Below are 19,054 nucleotides of genomic sequence, written 5' to 3'. Positions count from 1 at the left end.
CCGCCCCCAGCTGTCTTCCCTTTTCTCCAAAGTCTGAGACATGGACTCTGCCGTTTCTGCTGATGTCCGTTTGTGTGAGCATTTTCTGGGCAGGGTGCTCTCTGAAGGCAAGGATTGAGTCTTCCATTGTGCCTAAGCTCTGTGCCCGGGCCCGTGGCCTTACAGGGAGTTGCCTGATTGTTTCACTACAGCTGGAGGGGACAGACTGACTTCTTCCCAGGAGGGGAAATCCGTCTCTCGGACTGGACAACCCCAAGGCTGAGCAGAATGTGCTGTTCTAGCCCAAATCCCACTGTGGCCCACATGTGGTAGAGTGATTAGGGATTCGAGAAAACCCTCTTCAGCTTTGTCCCATGGAAGACCCCAGAGCCTAGCAGGGCTCCTTCTGTTCCCTGAACCAAACAGAATATTGTGAGAGAAAACATGAACTCATAGAATTTCCCCCAAATACTCTCTAGGCCTACATTGGCCATCAGACTCCTTGACTTGAAACAGGCACTTCCCCTTCTCCTTGTCACCCCACCCTTTCCCAGCACTAACCAACGGCCAGAGTGGGTCTCTTTCATTAATTAATGTGATGTTGTCATTGAGGGGTTTCCACCCCCAGGAAAGAGGAAAAAGTACTGAAAACCACACCCTAATCCTACAATATCAATTAAACAAAGGTGTGTGTGTGTGCACAACACACTCGGAATTTAATTTTATTTTCTAATTCTGTGTATAATTGTTTGAAAGATAAGCTATAAACACTTAGATAGAATATAAAATCACAAGCAACATACGATAAAGGCAAACCGAACCATGTTGGTGGGAAGACTCAAGAGTCAGTTCTCTGACTTGTGTTTAAGAGAATGAACAAGAAGAAAAAGCCACGTTAGAAGAGCAGTGCCTTTGACTGCATATGAAATAGTAACTCCTAATTGGGTTTATCATGGAATACTTTGAAAATAGGAAGAAAGCTAGAGAATTTCTCCTTAAAGAAATGGATGTATCTGTGGACATATGTTATATCTCACAATTTCAGTGAGCCAGTGACCCTCAACCTTTGCTCCCTGACTTAAGCCCCTTTCTGTAAGTGGTAGCACACACAAAGGCAACAAGAGGATGGGAAGGAAGTCAGAGAGGTTGTGGACACATCGTGGAAGCTCAGAGTGTCTGGGTTCCACACATTTTGTGACTGTGGGTCTGAAGTGCCAATCTGGGCTATGGTAGTTGCGGGCTGGTTGTCTTAGGGATGCTGTGTGTAAACTTTGAGAAGCATTACTAAGAAAAACTTCTTTGTTCTTTTCAGCTCCTCACAGCCAGTGACCTTGCAGCCAGTGACCTCAAAGGATTTCAGACACAGGTGAGTCTCTGTCCTGGTTTGATGTGGTTTGAGAATGGTGTGATCTGCAGTTAGGTTGTGAGTAAATGAAATTGATGCAAGGACCAAAGCTTCCCGGGGAACCTCCTGCTTCTCTGACTTCAAGTACCAAAGAGAGAGTGACCTGGTACTTGTTCCGTCTCTGGAGCTCTTATCTTATCTCACCTTTGATATAATGATTGCTTTCTACTCTGACTTTCTTAGTGTGCCATAGTGAAAAGCAAAATAAAATGCATTTAGATCAAGATGCTTAGAATATTGAATTAACACAGGGTTCAACTGAAGGAAACAGAGTGGAATTAGGCTAGAGTTACACCTCCTCTCTCTCTTTTTCTTTCTCTGGACTGTATGTTTCTATAATATTTGTATGCAAATACCTTGTAGTCATGGTCCTATGGCTGGGCTAATCCAGGCTCCTGCAAAGGCAGACTGATGAGTTATGCTGATAGTGGTTGGGGAACATGTCATACTTCTCTAGCTAGAGTGCTGCTTGAAGATCACTATTAGAAATGGCAAGGGGGACCAGGCAAAATCTCTCTGGGAACCAGGTGTGGCAGCACAACCCTTTAATCCCATCACTTGGGAGGCAGAGGTAGATGGATCTCTGTGAGTTGGAGGCCAGTCTGGTCTACATAGCAAGCTCCAGGCCAACCAGAACTACATAGAGACCCTTTCTCAAGAAAAGAGGTTTTCTGGGTAACCTCCTTAGCAGGGGTAAAAATTTAAAATCATTCTCTCTGTCTCTGGAAGAGGAGTTCCTATGGATGAGACATAGATACCTCACCTTCTCCCCCAGATTCCAGCAGAGGCCCAGGATCAACATAAAGAAAGACACATTCAAGAATGATGGCTGTGGTGCTCAGTCCCTGGTCCCTTTTCATATGAAATTTTCTATCATCCCAACTCACTCTCCGTTTCCCTTTGTAGCAAAGGACATCATTGCTGGTAGAACTTTTGGGCATGAAACAATCAACTTTCTAACAGAGTTCCATGTATTCTGGAATGTTTCTGTTTTTAAACCAGTTGCATGTGGTGCCCTCATGATACTTTTTTTGTGGGTTATACTACTTCTCTTTTGTGGATTATAACCTCCAGGCACCCTTTTATTGCAAGGGCATCTGAGAACCAAAATTCTGATATAAAATAGTCCCATGTCACACAGAATAGAAACAGGGACAGAGAGTAGGCAGGGAGAACTGGAGGAGGAGAACTGACAAATTGAGGGATCCCTAGTGAACGTCCAGAGCAGGTCTGAAAGCCAGCGCTTCTGGGGCAGGCCTTTGACTACAGCACTTGGGAGGCAAGGGCAGGTGGGTGTATGTGAGCTGGAGGCCTGCCTGGTCTACAAAGTGAGATCTAGGATAGCTGGGGCTGTGTAATAGAGAAGCCTTGCCTCATGAAACTTAAAAAAATAAAGAAAGAAAGGAAGGAAGGAAGAAAGGAAGGAAAAAAGAGGGAGTGAGGGAGAGAGAGAGGGAGGAAAGAAAGAAAGAAAGAAAGAAAGAAAGAAAGAAAGAAAGAAAGAAAGAAAGAAAAAGAAAGGAAGGAAGGAAGGAAGGAAGGAAGGAAGGAAGGAAGGAAGGAAGGAAGGAAGGAAGGAACAGACCTGAATACCATTTGGGGTGTTTCTGTCTCAGTCTATTGTAGATGACCCATAGGGCTTTCTTGCCAGGCATTGAAAACCAATAAGGAACTGAATGCTATTCACATTTGCAAACAAACTTCCAGTGGATCTGAGAGAATGTGAAAGAAAAGCAAAAGACAATCACCATCGACCCATTTCCCACTCACCTCCATTATCTCTCTCAAGCAGTGACATCTCAGCTAAAGGTTTCATTTCACTTTAAAATTCAACTTTTAAATGATGTGTTTTTTTATTTTTTTAAATTAAAATATAATTACATCACGTCCCCTTCCCTTTCCTCTCTCCAATCATTCCCATGTACCTGCCCCACACTTCACTCTCTAATTCATGACCCCTGTTAAACACATCTTGGCAACATGATCGTATTCTTTCCATGATTATATGTATATGTGTGTATACATATGTATCCTAAATACACAAATGCAGCCTGCTCTGTCTGTATAGTGTTACCTGTCAGCTCAGCAGGGCTGAGCACCTGGTATTGGGTAACCCATTTAGGCGCTCTTCCCTCAGGACAACTATTTCTCCTGCCCCCAGCATTCCATACTTGCCTGTTATTCCTTTGTAGTGGGTAGAACGCCTTTCCTGGAGGGGCTGTTTTGTTTCCCCCAAAGGAAGATAGTGCACAGTGAGTTTCTGGAAGGTCTGTGTGTGAGAGAGCACGAGTGTGTGTGTTGTGTCAGTGTGTGTGTGTGTGAGTAATCGATTATGAGTGTGGCAGTGATTACGTGTAGGTGTGTTTGAGACACGGCATGTTTCTGACATGATCCAATGCCTCCCATGATTATTTAGAGATGTCGTCAGATACTAGATTTAAACTGAGCAAGAAAATGAAGGCAGAGGTAGGCTCATTTGAGGCTGGTCTACTGCCTTGGAAGGCGGGGTCCTAGACAGGCACTCTCCAAGCAACCCTGCCCATCCACACAGTCTCCGGGGCAGACGGCTCGCTCCCCTGCTTATTTTCCTCCACATCGTTCCATTTTTATGTCATCCCCTAAGACTGCAAGCATATTGTTTGACTACACAGGATGCCATTCTTGAGGCCAGGAAGTTCTGTGATTCCTGTGGGCAGCCTGCTAGGCTAAGATCAAAGCTAACTTTCCAGTGTTAGTCTTGAATCCAAAGGGCAGGGGTGTGTTTCAAGTCAACACCAGCTTTTGGGAATTTTCCCAAATAGAAGCTGAAAGCAGGCTCCATGCAATAATCCATGGATGTTTTCACTTCCAGGAACTTTCACTGAATGTTGGGTGAAACCCAGGAGGACCCCTTGCTGGGAGAGCTGATTAGCTTCTCTGTAATCCACACTTTCCTTGAACATGGGCTGGGTTAGTCCTTTCCTTTATGCCTGTTCCTGTTGCATCCTCTTAAAACATAGTCCTGATCCCCTCACTGAGTTTAATGACTTGAAAGTGGCAAGTGGCCACTCTAGTGGACTGGACTGTTCTGTCTGTATCTGTTCTTCTCTCTGCATTTGGGTAAAGCAGAGAAGGATAAGGAACCAAAATTTCCCCTTTGCTTTGATTTTCAAATATATCTTGTTCCATCTTGGACTGAGTTTTCAGGTAGTGCCTGGCTATCTAAGTTACTATATATTGAGGATGGGTAGTCTTTACCAAAGTAGTGAATTTGGCCTCAACACCACAGGTGGAATTGTCTGTTAGAGTGAGGTCTAGGGCTGGCAGGCATGCCATCTCAAGGAGTTTTCAAAGCATAGATGGAAAAGCCTCTGGAATCCATACCTGAACTGCGCCGACTTCTCCCATTCTTGACTTTTGAAGCAGCTGGCACACCTGAAGACTGCCATCTCTAGTCTCCAGTAACCGGAAATGAGGACACACATTTCTCTATCTGAGACCAATGTTCTCCATCCCTGAGAGAAATAAGATTTGGCATCTAATTTCGAGTGAAAGCCCAATAAATATAAGCTCTGATCTCTTCTTTCTTTCTTTTTCCCTTAATACAAAAGCTATAAAGTAAGAATTTGGAATGCACAAAGAAACAAACAAGCCTCCTGTTTTTTCACCACAGAAACATCAATGGTGGCCTCTGGGGCTGTCTTTTCCTCTTTCATCTACACAGCCTTGTATGGCTATTGGAATTTCCATTGTTACACGTTACATTTATGTTGTTACTTTCTGTTTTCTTTGCACGCTTTCCATGCCCCTGGAAAGTCATATAGCAGCTGGTTATTCCTGCACTTGTTGCAAGTCCCTTTCTCTGTCTACCAGCCCATCCTCAGGAGGAATTCCATCCCTTGGAGGCTGAGATCTCCAAGGAGCAATCTAAAGCAGATGCTAGGACAGAGTCCTCTCATCTAGGACACAAACAGCATACAATTCTTTGCTTTGTTTCTAGTTTATTTGCTACCAAGATGTGACAGTTGCTTAGGCTTTGTATACAAAGCCCACAATCTTGTGCACATGCTTGGGAGGGCCCAGGTGGGACTATAGTAGAGAGATCATTGTAGCGAGGGGACCAAATGAGGTAGGTACCAGCTCTTCAAGTCCAACTATAGTGTTGGGGGAACCTGACTTTAGAAACAAGCACTGCTCACAGAGAAAAGACTGCAAGTCTTGGTCCTTGCCTACTGTAAACTCCCCATCGTCACAAGGGGAGTTCCTTCCTTTAGGGAGAAGGGAGCAGTACTTTAAGGATGAGACAAGTATATGAGCAACATATGAACTGTCATTTATAATGCATTTCTGTTTTGTTTTTTGTTTTTTTTTTTTTTTTGGTTTTTCAAGACAGGGTTTCTCACATTTCTAAAATGTTAACTGCTATTGTGGTCAAGGGCACACAGGGACAGATCTGAGACATACAGGAAAACATTTGAGCATGGAGAATATAGGAATTGTTGTTACCTAATTGCCACCTACATTCAATAAGCAACCCTGTAAGGCCTTTGTGTGGGGCTCTCTTTGGCATACAAAGCATTCCCTCCCCTCCCTAAGTTTTAGAATGTTCTGCCAAAAATATCATCTTTATGACACTGGGAAAGACATCGAATGACTTTGATGCTTATTTTTTCTTATAAAAAGAAAAAGGTCTTACTGTGTATATGATTTTTGTTAGGGTTGAATAAGACAATCCACAAGAAAGCCACCAATAGCAAGCCTGTGTGAACAATGGGTCTGGGTAGTTCTTCCCTTGAAGAAGTAGAGATTAAACTAATTAAAAATGCCGACGAAGAACAGAGAATACCATTATAGAATGAACTTGAAGGTTTTCCAAGTAGAGGTGTCACTCACCTGGGCTAGGAGAGGGGAGAAGAATTATGAGGTGGTAACCTTATTCCAGGGCAGGTGAAGCCTAAATGAAGCTTAAGCTAGAGCGGAAAGGCTTGCTTGGACTGTATTCTGGAGATGTGGAAGTAGTTTGACTTTTCTGCCTGCTTTTCAAGGAACCATGGTTAAAAAAAAAAAAAAAAACCTTGGGAATTGAGTTATTGAGTTAGAGCCAATTTTCAGGTCTTAGAAATCTGAAGAAATGGTTGAACTTTAAAAATTAACAATTTTGAAGTTTTCAAATGTAATATCTATACTATATTATATTATATATGTATGTTACATTACAGAGATATATATATGTATATATATATATATTCATAAAGATGATACTTTTGGCAGAGCATTCTAAAATCTAGAACTGTTGCAGCTGGGGGAGGGTGCTTTCTGTACACCAAAGGGGCATCACACAAAGATATTACGTGGATGCTTGTTGAATTAGATGGCAATTAGGTAACAGAAATTAAGGAGTTATTCACACTAAAATGTTTTCTTATGTCTCAGATCTTCATACACACTGACATGCGCACATACACACACACACACACACACACACACACACACACACACACACACACACACACTGATATGCTACAATAAAGGCCCTTATTGGTATCATTGATGACTTCTGTAGTTCATATACCCTTTTCTTCCATTTTAAACTATTAATAGTTGAACATCCATTGACAAAGTCACTGCCAGTAACTCTCCAGAACTGAGATAAACTCGCCTCCACACACCACTGGGTCAGCTGCAGTAATCAGTGCTTGTTCTCCAGTCTTATCTCTTCTATATTCTCATTTACGTTGGCTTTAATTATGGGGGTTATTTTCAATCAAACCTCAATCATTTCATTTTACTTATAAAATGAAGACTTGTTTCAATGTCTCAAAATAATGTGGGCTTTAAAAACAATCATAAGTCATTGTCATACCTATCAAAAACCAATGCTAATTCCTTAGTATTTTCTAATATCTAGTCCGTATTTAGATGTCTCTGAGCATAGCCACACTATTTCATAGTTGATTTGTTATGGTCAGAACTAAATCACCACTAGCTGACTTGACCATGGATGGATGCCAGCTGTCCGTAAATTCAGTATCAACAGATATAAACATTAAGATGTAGTTCTGGGAGTTCCAGAGAATCCAGCTCCCACTGACCTCAAACAAAATGTGTTAGTATGTGTTCATACTGCCTTTGCTTGTATATTTGTATGCCAATTACTTATTTAAGTTGAATGTACTATAGTTTGCTAGGAATTCTGTGAACATTGAATATATCATCTCATTTAATTATTACAATAATATGTGGGATCGGTAATTATTTTATCCCCATACATAGGTAAAGACACAGGTGTGACGATCATGAGGCTTATGTCAAAGGTGGTATTTGAACCCAGGTAACCATGTATGCTATTCACCTTAATTTAAATGTTTTGATTTCATTTCTGTTGTTCTGATAAAATACTTTGACTTAAATCAATGTAGCGGACAAAACAGTTTATTTCATGTTACAGGCTATGGTCCATCAGTAAGGGAAATCAGGGTGGAAATTCAAACAGGAACTTGCAAGCAGGCTCACTTGCTTTTCCACACATTACCTTTTCCCAAGGATTTCACTTGATAGTCAAATACATGCCAGAGAAACCCTGATGGATGCAGCTTTCTGCATGGCTCACAAGTCCATGCTTACTTAGATTTCTTACACAACTCATGATCACCTGCCCAGGGAGTGAAGTATCCCACAGTAAGCTGTCCCCTCCTACATTATTAACCATCAATACCGTCCCCCACAGACATGTCCACAGTCCAGTCTGGTCTGGAAAATCCCTTAATTGAGACTTCTTTCTTGGGTGGCCCAAGGCTATGTCAAGATGATGGTAATAATTAAGATAGGCATGATTTCCCTGGCTAAGATACTTCAAATCTAGGCTGACCGTGGATAAGATGTACATGTGCAGCTCCATCTTCATTTCCATCAATCATACCAAATTTTTTGAGTCAAATTCTAAGAAAAAGTCAAATTCCTATACCTCAAAGTCATAGAAAGACCACTACAAAGCATGGTGAATTCTTCCATTTTGGAAAAGAATTTCTGCTTTTCTAATTTCCTTTCTTTCCCAAACTCCCAGAGGGACGGCCATTTATTTGTTGACTGCCTCTCTACAGTGAAGGGCACTGAGGTGAGGTAGAAGAAGGCAATGCATACAGCCACGGGGAGACATGTTGGCTTATTCTCATTGTGGGAGGGGAATCATCACAAAACCAGATGGTACATAAGAAAGTTCCATTTATGCTGCTGTCTGCTCTCCCTGCTCCCACCACACACATTAAAACTGAGAGATCTCTCAGCGCAGGTAGGAATTTTTCTGAGGGCATCTTATGGAGAACACAAAAGTCCAGGCTGAGCTGTAATAGTTGGGCTTGCATTGTTCTAGATGGGTCTAGACATAAGTATTTTCAGAAGCTCTCTGGGTAATAAGTCGGGATCCCTGTTTTTTGGCTGATGATTTCAAATAAAGACTTCAAGGGAGGGGTGTGAAGAGTCCTATCTAAATAGACTCTTGTGCTAGGAACATGGCATGGACTTAATTTGCCCTCTGAAGTCTACCTCTCATAGCTACGTTGTTAGCTGATGTCTTAGTCCACCACCTCCCAGGTGGAGGGAGTTTGGCTGAGCATGGATTCTATGCAACCCATCCCCACATTCATCTCCTGCTGTTTTCACCCTACAATTGAAATTTGCCAAAGATTGTAGACTAACCAGTAATAGTGTTTGAGTTTACAGTCTTTCTGTCTCTGTTTTTTTCTGGATATAACAGTATCCAAATAGTTCATCTTTATTACACTACCCCAAGGAGGAAATGCATTTATCCCTTGCCTGCTGCAATAAGGTGCATCTGTGACTCCTCCTGCCTACAGTGGTTGCTTTGGAAACATTTGGCTTTGTTCTCAAGGCCTTTCATCTGGCTGGTTGTATATCATCTCAGCTCTTATGTTATGCTCTCAGGAGACTCAGGAGGTCTTTCAGAGCATGAGGTACACACTAAAGTAACCTGTCCAGTGTCTGCTATTAGTCCACGTGACTAAGAGCTAACAGCTAAGGGTTTAGGAACATTTACAGCAATCCAATATTTCCGGGGTATCTAAGAATTGAAGGGTTTTTATTAGTAATATATTTTTCTAACATTTTACAATATTCATAGCAGAATAATGGTTAGCGGGGAAATCAAGAACTTCATTCCAAATCATTGGGTGACTCTGTTCTGATTTGTACTGTCATTATTTCCTACTTTCAAGGGGAGGAGAGCATTTGGATGGTGTCTTTTTATTTGGTTATTCTGTGAGTGTATAGTTGCCTGTTTGTTTTATGAATACTGTTACCCCTCTGGAGGAAACAGCACCACCTGGAGAGGTATCTCTCTTGACGCCCTTAGAGCAGCTAGACAAAACAGGGACATCATTCCCAGTGATTTCAAAGGCAGCCACCAGTGTAACATTTTCTTAACAAATATGGATACCTGTGATTATAACAGACCATCTAACAAAACGTATTTTTCTATATGCAAATATATATGTTATATGAAATCCCTGATGAACATAAATATTTATCATATGTGAAACCATGAGTTTCGTGCAATAGGCATATACTTTTTGCCCTGCTAGACAATTTTTTTAGTATTTTTTTTAAACAGCATTGGCATTTGGTTCTGGATAGAAAACTTCTCCAGGTGTTTTCCAGAGAGCCTGGCATTTCAAGGGGGATATTCTGAAGGCTTAATAAGTTCTCTTGGGATACTAAATCTCTTTAGACTTCAGTGGGTATTTTGTTTCTGACTTCCAAGATGTTTTGACCATCTGAGAGGCATGTGCAGGTGGACCCAACTTAAAACAAACCAAATGTTGAACAGTTCACCCCCAGGAAAATGGATAAACAACAGGTAGAGGATGAAAGGAGGAAGGGATTATTCATACACAGAGATATTTTCCACTCTATCAGTGAAATCAATGTAGTCAATCTCTGCTAGGATGTCCAAATATAACGTAGGCTTCCAACAGCTGATTTAAATCCAACTGTTTAGAATAGAAAGAAAACAGAGTGAGGGATTAACAATGGGGACTGACTGTGAATGGTACCTTCTGCTCTTTTAACTGGAGTTTTCTCTTCTCTCAAACAAAAACAGAAACAGAAACCCTTAGCAACAAGAAGGAAAGATGAGATAACTCCTGTAATCCCTTGAGACACCCAAGGTTTAATTATCCTGTGACTCCTTCCCCTGACCTTGTGTTGTTAGTTTCTATGGTCTTGCCTTTCTCTTCCTTCCTTATGTTAAAAAGAGCCTACATAGGAACTTCTTAAAATTCTCTCCTCGTGCTTCTGACTTGAAGCCTGTGCATCTCCAACATCGGTGCTCACTGGAGCATTTCTCTGTGTGAATGTTTACCTGGGTTTCCTCCATGTTGCAAGGTTTGAGAATGAGTACCATGGAGCAAATGCAGATTCCCCACTAGTGCTCTGAGAGCTACTGCCAGAATTTCTTCAGCAGGATTGTTCCAAACCTGCCTCATGAGGAAGGGGTACCTCTCCAGCCAATGAAGGGACTTGTCTTGAAAGTTTATTCTACTTCTACTGCCTAGCTTCCGCTTCTATTTTCTTATCCTTCCCCCTCTCTTTTACCAAACAAAGGCCCATTTGAGAGGTGTCAGACCCCTAGGAGATGAGTTATTGTGGAGAAGCTTGCTTCTCTAGCCCTAAGGCTTCCTTTGGCCATCTTCCTGATGGGCAGAGGGTCTGTTCATTCTACAAACTCTCCACCACAGCACTGATATTTCCTGATAATGGTCTCCCTCTTCCCTCTTGTTGAATTTCCAGTTATGAACGTGATTTCCCTTCACGTCTCTCAGTTTTCTCAAGGTTAGGTACCAGATCCTCGAGCAGGACCCTTGCTTCCATCTCAGCTCAAGCCAGTGCTACATATGCCAGAAGAAATGTAAGCAGTGCTGAGGTGGGTAAACACGGTAGTAGTAAAAATCGGTGCTTACTAACTAACAGAGCAGAGTGTTCTCCCGCCTGCAGTTCCAGTGTGAAGAGCAAAGAGAACATTCCCAGTGCTTCATAAATTAGTAGTTAAGAAGGCAAATTATGGGTCTAAGCTGGTATATTGGAGCCTAGGAGTGTTTCTTCCATAAATAATTCTCTCTTCCTTTTACGAGACCCGAGACCTCTTCAGCAGAAGGAAACCGGTCCTATGCTACTTCTGCTCTCTTAACTCAACCACGCTAAGCATCTGGTAAGCACTCCATAAGTTCACTGCAGTTCTTACTCCTCGAATAACTTCACATAATTAAAAGTAGTCACAGGTACCTGGTGTCAGAGTCAGAGTACAAAGTGCAGTTTCCCGAGGGGGTATGACCGGAGTATGGGGTGACTCAAAGGAAAAATAACAACCATGGTTTCAAAACAAGCAAAGAATGGTAGTGACCCCTCCCCTTTTCACCTGTCTCCTCATGGTACTTGCCATCTGCAGTGAGCAATGGCAGACACTGTGACCCCAAATAGAGATTGACTGTTTTCCTCGAAGATGGGCAGGGCTAACTGGCTCAGGAGAACCCCCACAAGGGCTTTCACGATGACTCTTCTCCTTCTCCCCTAAGACACTTTCAAAGTTAACATTATAGGTTTTTATTCACAGAAGAGAAATATTCCATAAAATATCAAAATTTATCGTAAACAGTTGCATCAGGAGCCTCCCAACCACCAGAATATGGGCTGATTTTAATGACATTTCTAAACTTATTTCCATAAATTCATTTTGACCCCGGCCCTAAAGAATGATGGATAGCATGATTCATTGCCCAGTAGGATCAGTGAGGAAGTGCACTAAAGAACGTTGGGGTGGGTGCTGGTGAGAAGACCGTGTTTGGGCATAAGGCCTTGTAGGAGTTTGCATAATGACTTTGCCATCCCTCGTCAATTTCTTATGTATCAAAATAGGACAAGAAGTGTTTCAAAACTACTTGGATTTAATGGGCCACATGACTGCCATGGTACCCACAAAAGAGACCATGCTGACCACAGAACTCTTGTTTCTTCCAACTCAGTCCATCCATGATGTACCAACAGGGCAAATACCTCACAGACTACAAAGAGAGGTCTGTGTCTGCCAGCCTGATCAGCGTTGGGAGAAAACACAGCTGCCTGAGTTTGGCTCGCTCGCCCCTAATCCGGGGAGGAACAGAAATTCCAAAATGGGGACAGTGAACAAAAATCTGTGTGCTTCCAGCAAAACAATAAGATGTTCCAGGGTTATTTGTAGCCCCTGTTCTACAAAGAGGGGCTGTTTGTATAGCAAAGTTTAAAACAGATCCCCCACATGAAAATGTATGTGGACAAATTCTGGTATTTCTGTAATGCCATCTGTCTCGAGGGTTATACTGAAGATGTCCACTGTTACTGGTCATATTTTTAGCTAATAATTCTTGGGAGCTTTCCTTTGCTTTCTTTCCTTTCGCTGTGGTTTCATAGCATCGCTTCAATTATCTCTGAACTGGGGACCCAAAGTACACAGCTTTCCATTAAATCAGTTGGATTCCACCACTTTGGACTTATTACATTATTGCTATCATGACATCTGTGAACAGCAGCCTGAGGCAGGGGTAGGTAAGAAGAAAGGGGAGGGTGTTGCAACAAGAAACCCTTGTGAGTCTCAGTCTGCTGATATTTCGAGAGGCAGCGGGCTTCATTCTTGATAACTCTAGCAGAAAAGAGCAATCAGCTAAACGAGAGCTGGACAAATTAAATGGCTGAGTATTATTTCAAAAGAGAGCTTGGGCAGCATCAGAAATTCCCCATCAGCTGTAATAACGCCAATTACCTTGCCAGTTGCAGATTCCAGTGTGATGTGTTTAGTGCAATCAGGCACTCGTCTCTTGCTTGGGCCTGATGGGTTTTGTTTACTTTGAATGTACATTTGTAGAGAATCTTTTGCACCCAAAAGTTTTGAGCTCCGAATGTCCTTTTCTCTGTCCAGATTCACACACAGCTGGGAGAGATTATTTTTGAGATGGATGCTGAAGCATGCCAGACCCAGGGTTTCCTCTCTGTATATAATGCCTGGGACTTTAATATAACTACACAGTGGGTTTGCCAGTACTTGGTCACTGTAGCCATGTTCAGCAATGCTCTCTATAGATTAACCAGCCATTTAATAAATACACATTTCTGGTTAACAATGAGACTTCTTGGCATGTTGGTGCATTAGACAGATTAACATTAACCATGAACAAGCAATAGCAAACATACAGCCCTGGAGTGGAGAAGTGGCCAAGAGTTCATCAAGTTTTAAATATCACCAAATGGGGGTTCAGGGTGCTCACTGTCTCCCTTGAAGAATCACTTGTTGAATTGTGAGGCATGCAAATGATTTCAAATATTGGAAGAAATTACAGGAGAGGAGACCCACCCCTTCTCTACCCCCTCTGCATTGTAACAGAGGAAATAAAATTTGGACACTGTAGGAGCTCTCATTTTCTATTTACATTTGGCTCCTTCGAATAATGGCTGGTTGCTCTAGCTTCTTTAGGGAGTGGGCTGGGATTCACCATTTTTACTCCCCATTGAGGAAGGCACTAATCATGGGCATTAATGGAGTGCTTTGGGCTGACTGACAGCTGGAGTGGAAGCTGTGTCTGGGGCCATTGGGGGTGCAGAGGAAAAGCTAAAGGCTGATGAGATTCCTCTTGTGCTCAACTGTCATCTGAAGCCAGAACCTGGACAATGGGGACCATTTATGGCTCCTGCTGCCTAGTGACAAGTAGACTTTGTGTCTTGTTGCTTGTTTTTACCTGCTTTTTCCCTCTTCATGCTTATGAGAAAGGCTACTTTGCTTGGCCTAAGGAAGAAAGGGATCAAAGACATACAGCCTTTCAACAGGTCTCATGGATTTCAAGGTCTTCCTACTCTTAGCTGCTGCTGAGCACTCCCTGCTTACAAGCTCAGGATGGGGATCCATTTACATTTGAAACCTGATGAAGCTAGGCCAGACCAGGCTAGCATGGCAAGCAAGGTTCATGCAGTGTGCTTCAGACAACTTGAAGTTCACTCATTCCAAAAGTGTGTGTGTGTGTGTGTGTGTGTGTAGTTGCATATCCTCCACCAAGTTTATATCAATCCATCAAGTGCAGACCCCATGGAGTGTGCGTGGCTGCCCTCTGAAGATTGGTCCCATGGCAGCCATACTGCCTCAGCCTCCTTTTGTTATCTTTAAGATCAATGAATGTTTTGAGTGGGCTGTCCTGGGAAACTTGCCCTGGTCGATACTCTTAGTGATCACCTTTCCACAGAGGCCTCAATCTAGAGTAGCTTGTCATGCTGTGTGCTAGCAAATGCAGTCATCTGCACCAGGATCAGAATCTCCACAAAAATCCTACTAGGGTGACTTTGGAAAGGGGTTTCATTACCTGCATTTATGGAGCATCATAGTCAGGCGCTAAACATTTGTAGAAGATATAAAGCAATAAAAACATGTTATATTTATGTTGCAATTTGTAATGTGTTCTTGTGCGTAGAGAGGAACAGAAATGTGAAGTAGGCAAGGATAATGAACTCTGTGATATAGAAAGCAGAGACGAAGGCAGAACAGGGAACTTTTCTCAAAACCCTTAGTGATAAGGTCACAGAAGAGGACCCTCAGCCTCTCAGACCCTCTCTCCCTCTGCTCTTGATTCTCTGACTCCTAAGACAATAGAGCATTTAATATAATGTCCCAGCCCCCTCTATACTTTTCTTTTAATGCGTACAATAAATTTAAAGGTGCTGCTAAATCAATTCCTCTACAAAGGAAAACTGGTACCAGCAGGACCTGGTGAGAGAGACAGATTTCCAGTTTAAATAGAAAGTTTTCCCCAGGGCAAACTGAACTCACCGGCACCAAGCACCATCTTTAGGGAAGGCTTTTAGCAAGGTGCATAGTCAGAATAGGTTGACTGAGGAGGGGCATCAACCCAGCTTCCCTGTTTCCTAGCTTTATGATACCTTCATGTTGGATAACCTGTCTGAGCCTCAGTTTTCGTGGAACAGAATGCTCTCTCAACACACGCAAATGTCCAACCTCTCTAGTTTGGCATTTGCCCAGGATGGACAAAACGGGGCCTGAAAGATTTCTTCTTCTCCTTTGTAGCTGTAGGATATTGCTTCTGTCTCCCCATTTGACACATGCCATGTTAGTTACTTTTCTCCTTGCTTGACGAATACTGGCAAAAGCAGCTCCAGGGAAGAGAGGTCTGTTTTGGTTCAGTTGGAGGGCAGAGTCCACCACGGTGCTGATAGCACGAGAGAGGAGAGCCTTAGAGAAGCGGTGACCAGAAGTGTGGAGAAATGAGTGCTCTTGTTCAGCTCTCTGTTGGGTCTGTTCGTTTGTTGGTTGGTTGGTTTGTTCTTTAATTCAGTCTAGAACCCCCGTCCATGGAATGGGGTGCCCAGTTTTAGGGTGAGTCTTCATACCTCAATGAACTCAGCCTAGGAAATCCCAGGCATGATCACAGGGTAGTGCCCTGAGTGATTCTAGATTGTGTCCAGTGGAAATCAGCGTGAGTAGAGACATCAACTCCTTTTGACTGTTATTGGAATGATTAGAAAACAATGTAACATACCTGGGAGGATTTGGTGTCTGCTGACAGAGAGGTTCTTTTTTGCTGTGTTGTTTTTTTAACTTCTTTTTCTACCTCCTGCTTGCTTCTGTATAGGCCCTCAGAAAGTGTTTGATGACTAAGGAGAGGTGAACACCACTTATCTGAAACCCTGAGTCATTCTCTCACACAGGAATCACCTCTCTTTTATCTACTGGGCTACTGTTGGCAGCAGGGAAGTCCCAGGCTCCTGATTGGGACTTTAATCCAGCCCGCCAGGGGTCAGTAGCCATCTCTGGCTATTCTAAGCATGAGTAAGTCTACCTGGGAATTCCCCTCTTGAGTCTTTCTGACCTTAGGGCCGAGAAACCAGTTCTAATAATGAAGAGAGGCCTTGCTTCTTTCCTCCTCTAAAATCAGAATAGCAGAAAAACAGTCTGGGGTGTGCAGAGGCAGAAGCCTGGTCAGTGGAAATCTCCAGGAGAAGTATACCAGAGCTAAGAGTATCTCAGACCAGCTTTTCTAGGGTGAGCATTCAGAACGGGTCATAGTCACAGACCACTAGCCACAAGGGAAGGCACAGGCACACAGTACATTAAATAGGGGGCTATGGGTGTCCCAGATACTTAGGCAATATCTGAGTTGGTAAAGAGCAGCAGGAAGCCAGAAGCCGAAGAGAGGTAGTCAAAGATCTCATAAGAAGAGGCAGCAGTGTCCTGTTACAAGTGGCAGGAACTGAGGTTCCAAATGAAAGGGCTTCCAAAGAAGAGAGGAGACTGAGGTGCAGGCCAGCATAGCCAAGCTAGGAAAGAGCTGGAACACCAAAGAAATAAAGTCATTTTCTTTACTTCCAATAAGGACCTCACAGGGTAAAGTAGAAGTCAGTCTCTCCCAGAGGCCGCCCACAGAGGAGGTGTTGTGGGATGTCTTTCTGTATGCTGTGAGTATGTGTTGCTCCCATTGGCTAATAAATAAAGCTGCATTGGCCTATGGTAGGGCAGGATGGAGCCAGGTGGGACAATCCAAGAGAGATAGAGAGAGAAGAAAGGAGTGGAGGGGAGACGCCAACCTGCTGTCCAAGGAGCAACGTGTAATGGGACACAGGTAAAGCCACCGGATACGTGATGATACATAGATTAATAGAAATGGGTTGAGTTAAGTTATAAGAGCTAGCTAGCAAGAAGCCTGAGCCATAGACCATACAATATGTAATTAATATAAGCCTCTGAGTGATTATTTTATAAGCAGCTTCGGACCTCAGGGCCTGATGGGACTGGAGAAATTTCCAACTTCAAGGAGGCACCTTCAAGAGTGCTCTTCTGCTCTCTGTTGAGGAGGGTGATCAAATTCTACACAGAGCTCCTTAGTGAGTCACATAGACGTTGAGCCCGAAGCCATGCACTTCAGTTGGTTAGAAATAGAACTAATAAAACTCCAATCGTGCTTTTTTTTCTTTTCTTTTTTTCTCATAAGCCAATTAGCTCTGCCTCTCTGAAAGTGTTTTCTTAGCAGCTACTCTAGGCCACTTGTACAGCAGGCTCGGGAGTTTTGCTCAGGTCAGCACTCGGAGGAACCCTTTGACAGGCTCCCACGAAGTAGCACTTCAAAGCTCATATTGTTTACTGTGTCCTATAGCCAAAGACCTTTCTTACTTCAAGCCTTATGAATTGAACTGGCACCAGAAGGAATGGGCTTCCAATTTGGTACAAAGTAAAAAGTTATACAGCAGATAAAAGAGCTTTGTGCTTTTATTAAAGCTATGACAACGAACCTGCTCATTTCCCACAGCCTTACCTTGTCCAGTGAGGCTTCATGCCTCTCTCTATTATGTTTATCCTCAGAGTGAGTTTATATGAGCAGCAGCTCTCAATAGCACAGCCATTGAAGACTAATAACATTGATACCACTGACAGCCCACCCAGGGTTTAAGAGCATGGAAAATGATTGGTAGTAAATTGGAAAGGACAAGAAAAGGGGACAAAGAGGTCTACAAAAAGTTGAGAACCAATTCTAGCCAGTTTATTGCTTCAGCTTGAAGTTTGTCTCCCAGGAGTCTAGTAAGAGGGCTTGGATTTGTCCAAAATGACACCCACCCATTCTTTCTCAGATACTCGTAAGGTGCACTCTTGAATAACAGCAGGGCTGGCCACTCTTCAGCAAGTGGAAACTGCTCTCTTCCACTTTATTTCTGGAGACTAACATGAAATTATGTCATTTGCCTATGGGTCTTCATTGACTTGACAGTGAAGTATCTTTTCTGGGAAACTTTTGTTTTTCTCTGTGTTAGAGTCAAGTCACACTCCCCTCACCTTTTCCCCTTTAGCCTTTCAAAACACGAGTCAGTTATTTAGGTTGGCTCACACTTCTAAGACTTGTCAGATTCTTGCACTAATTTTCAGGGACAGCAATAGTTCCCTGTTGGTTTTTGAAAATGCTCTACTACTGTCTCCAAAACGAGTAAAGACACTAAAGAGGAGGCTCCATCCTTTGACCTAAGATGTGCGTTATTTCTCTAACAGTTTGACAGCCATCATTGGAGCTTATTTCTCACCTGTACCAAAGCCTGTCCTTTGAACAGCAACCAAAGGACTTGGATTTGTAAATTCAGGTACCTTCAGTTACCTGTGGAGTTTATTTCATCTGCAACCATGTGCTGGATGATCTTAGAAGTCACAAGAAACACTGTTCTAGAAACATCAGCCACCCTTTTCTCTGGAGACCACAGAACAGAATTCCAGGGTGGTAACAAGGCCTCTAATACAGGAACTGTACCAATTTGTCATTTAAAATCAGTGATGCTGAGAGCCATATTCAGTGTGTTCTGACCCAGAAATTTTTGTTTTGTTGTGTTTTTCAAGACAAGGTTTATCTGTGTAGTCCTGGCTGTCCTAGAACTTGTTCTGTAGACCAGGTTGGCCTTGAACTCAGAGATCTGCCTGCTTCTGTCTCCCGAGTGCTGGGATTAAAGGCATGTGCCACCATGCCTTGCTTCTGACCCAGAACTCTTGAAGGATGCTAAGCCACTGAAAATAGGTTGATTGTTACACTTAGAACCTAAGACTATACACATAAGTCAAAGGTCACCATAAGTTTAACTATCTAGGACAAAGTTCATGGTTAAGTTAGACATTAG

General features: G+C 42.8%; 1 protein-coding gene across 2 annotated transcripts in view; it reads left to right on the top strand.

The window, feature by feature from the left end:
* The window catches only part of Setbp1 (SET binding protein 1), a 356,080-nt gene that overhangs the window by 181,610 nt on the left and 155,416 nt on the right, over positions 1-19,054 (top strand). For both annotated transcript variants that reach the window (XM_052742636.1, XM_052742637.1), the window contains exon 3: positions 1,292-1,345. In XM_052742636.1, coding sequence (XP_052598596.1) covers positions 1,292-1,345 — 54 coding nt within the window. The remainder of the gene's footprint in view (positions 1-1,291; positions 1,346-19,054) is intronic.

This window comes from Peromyscus californicus, unplaced genomic scaffold (genome assembly GCF_007827085.1).
Source record: "Peromyscus californicus insignis strain IS unplaced genomic scaffold, ASM782708v3 Scaffold_17__1_contigs__length_78620276, whole genome shotgun sequence".
NCBI classification, from domain to species: domain Eukaryota; kingdom Metazoa; phylum Chordata; class Mammalia; order Rodentia; family Cricetidae; genus Peromyscus; species Peromyscus californicus.
The sequence above is the reverse complement of the archived record's forward strand: the minus strand, read 5'-3'. Positions and strand labels throughout refer to the sequence as shown.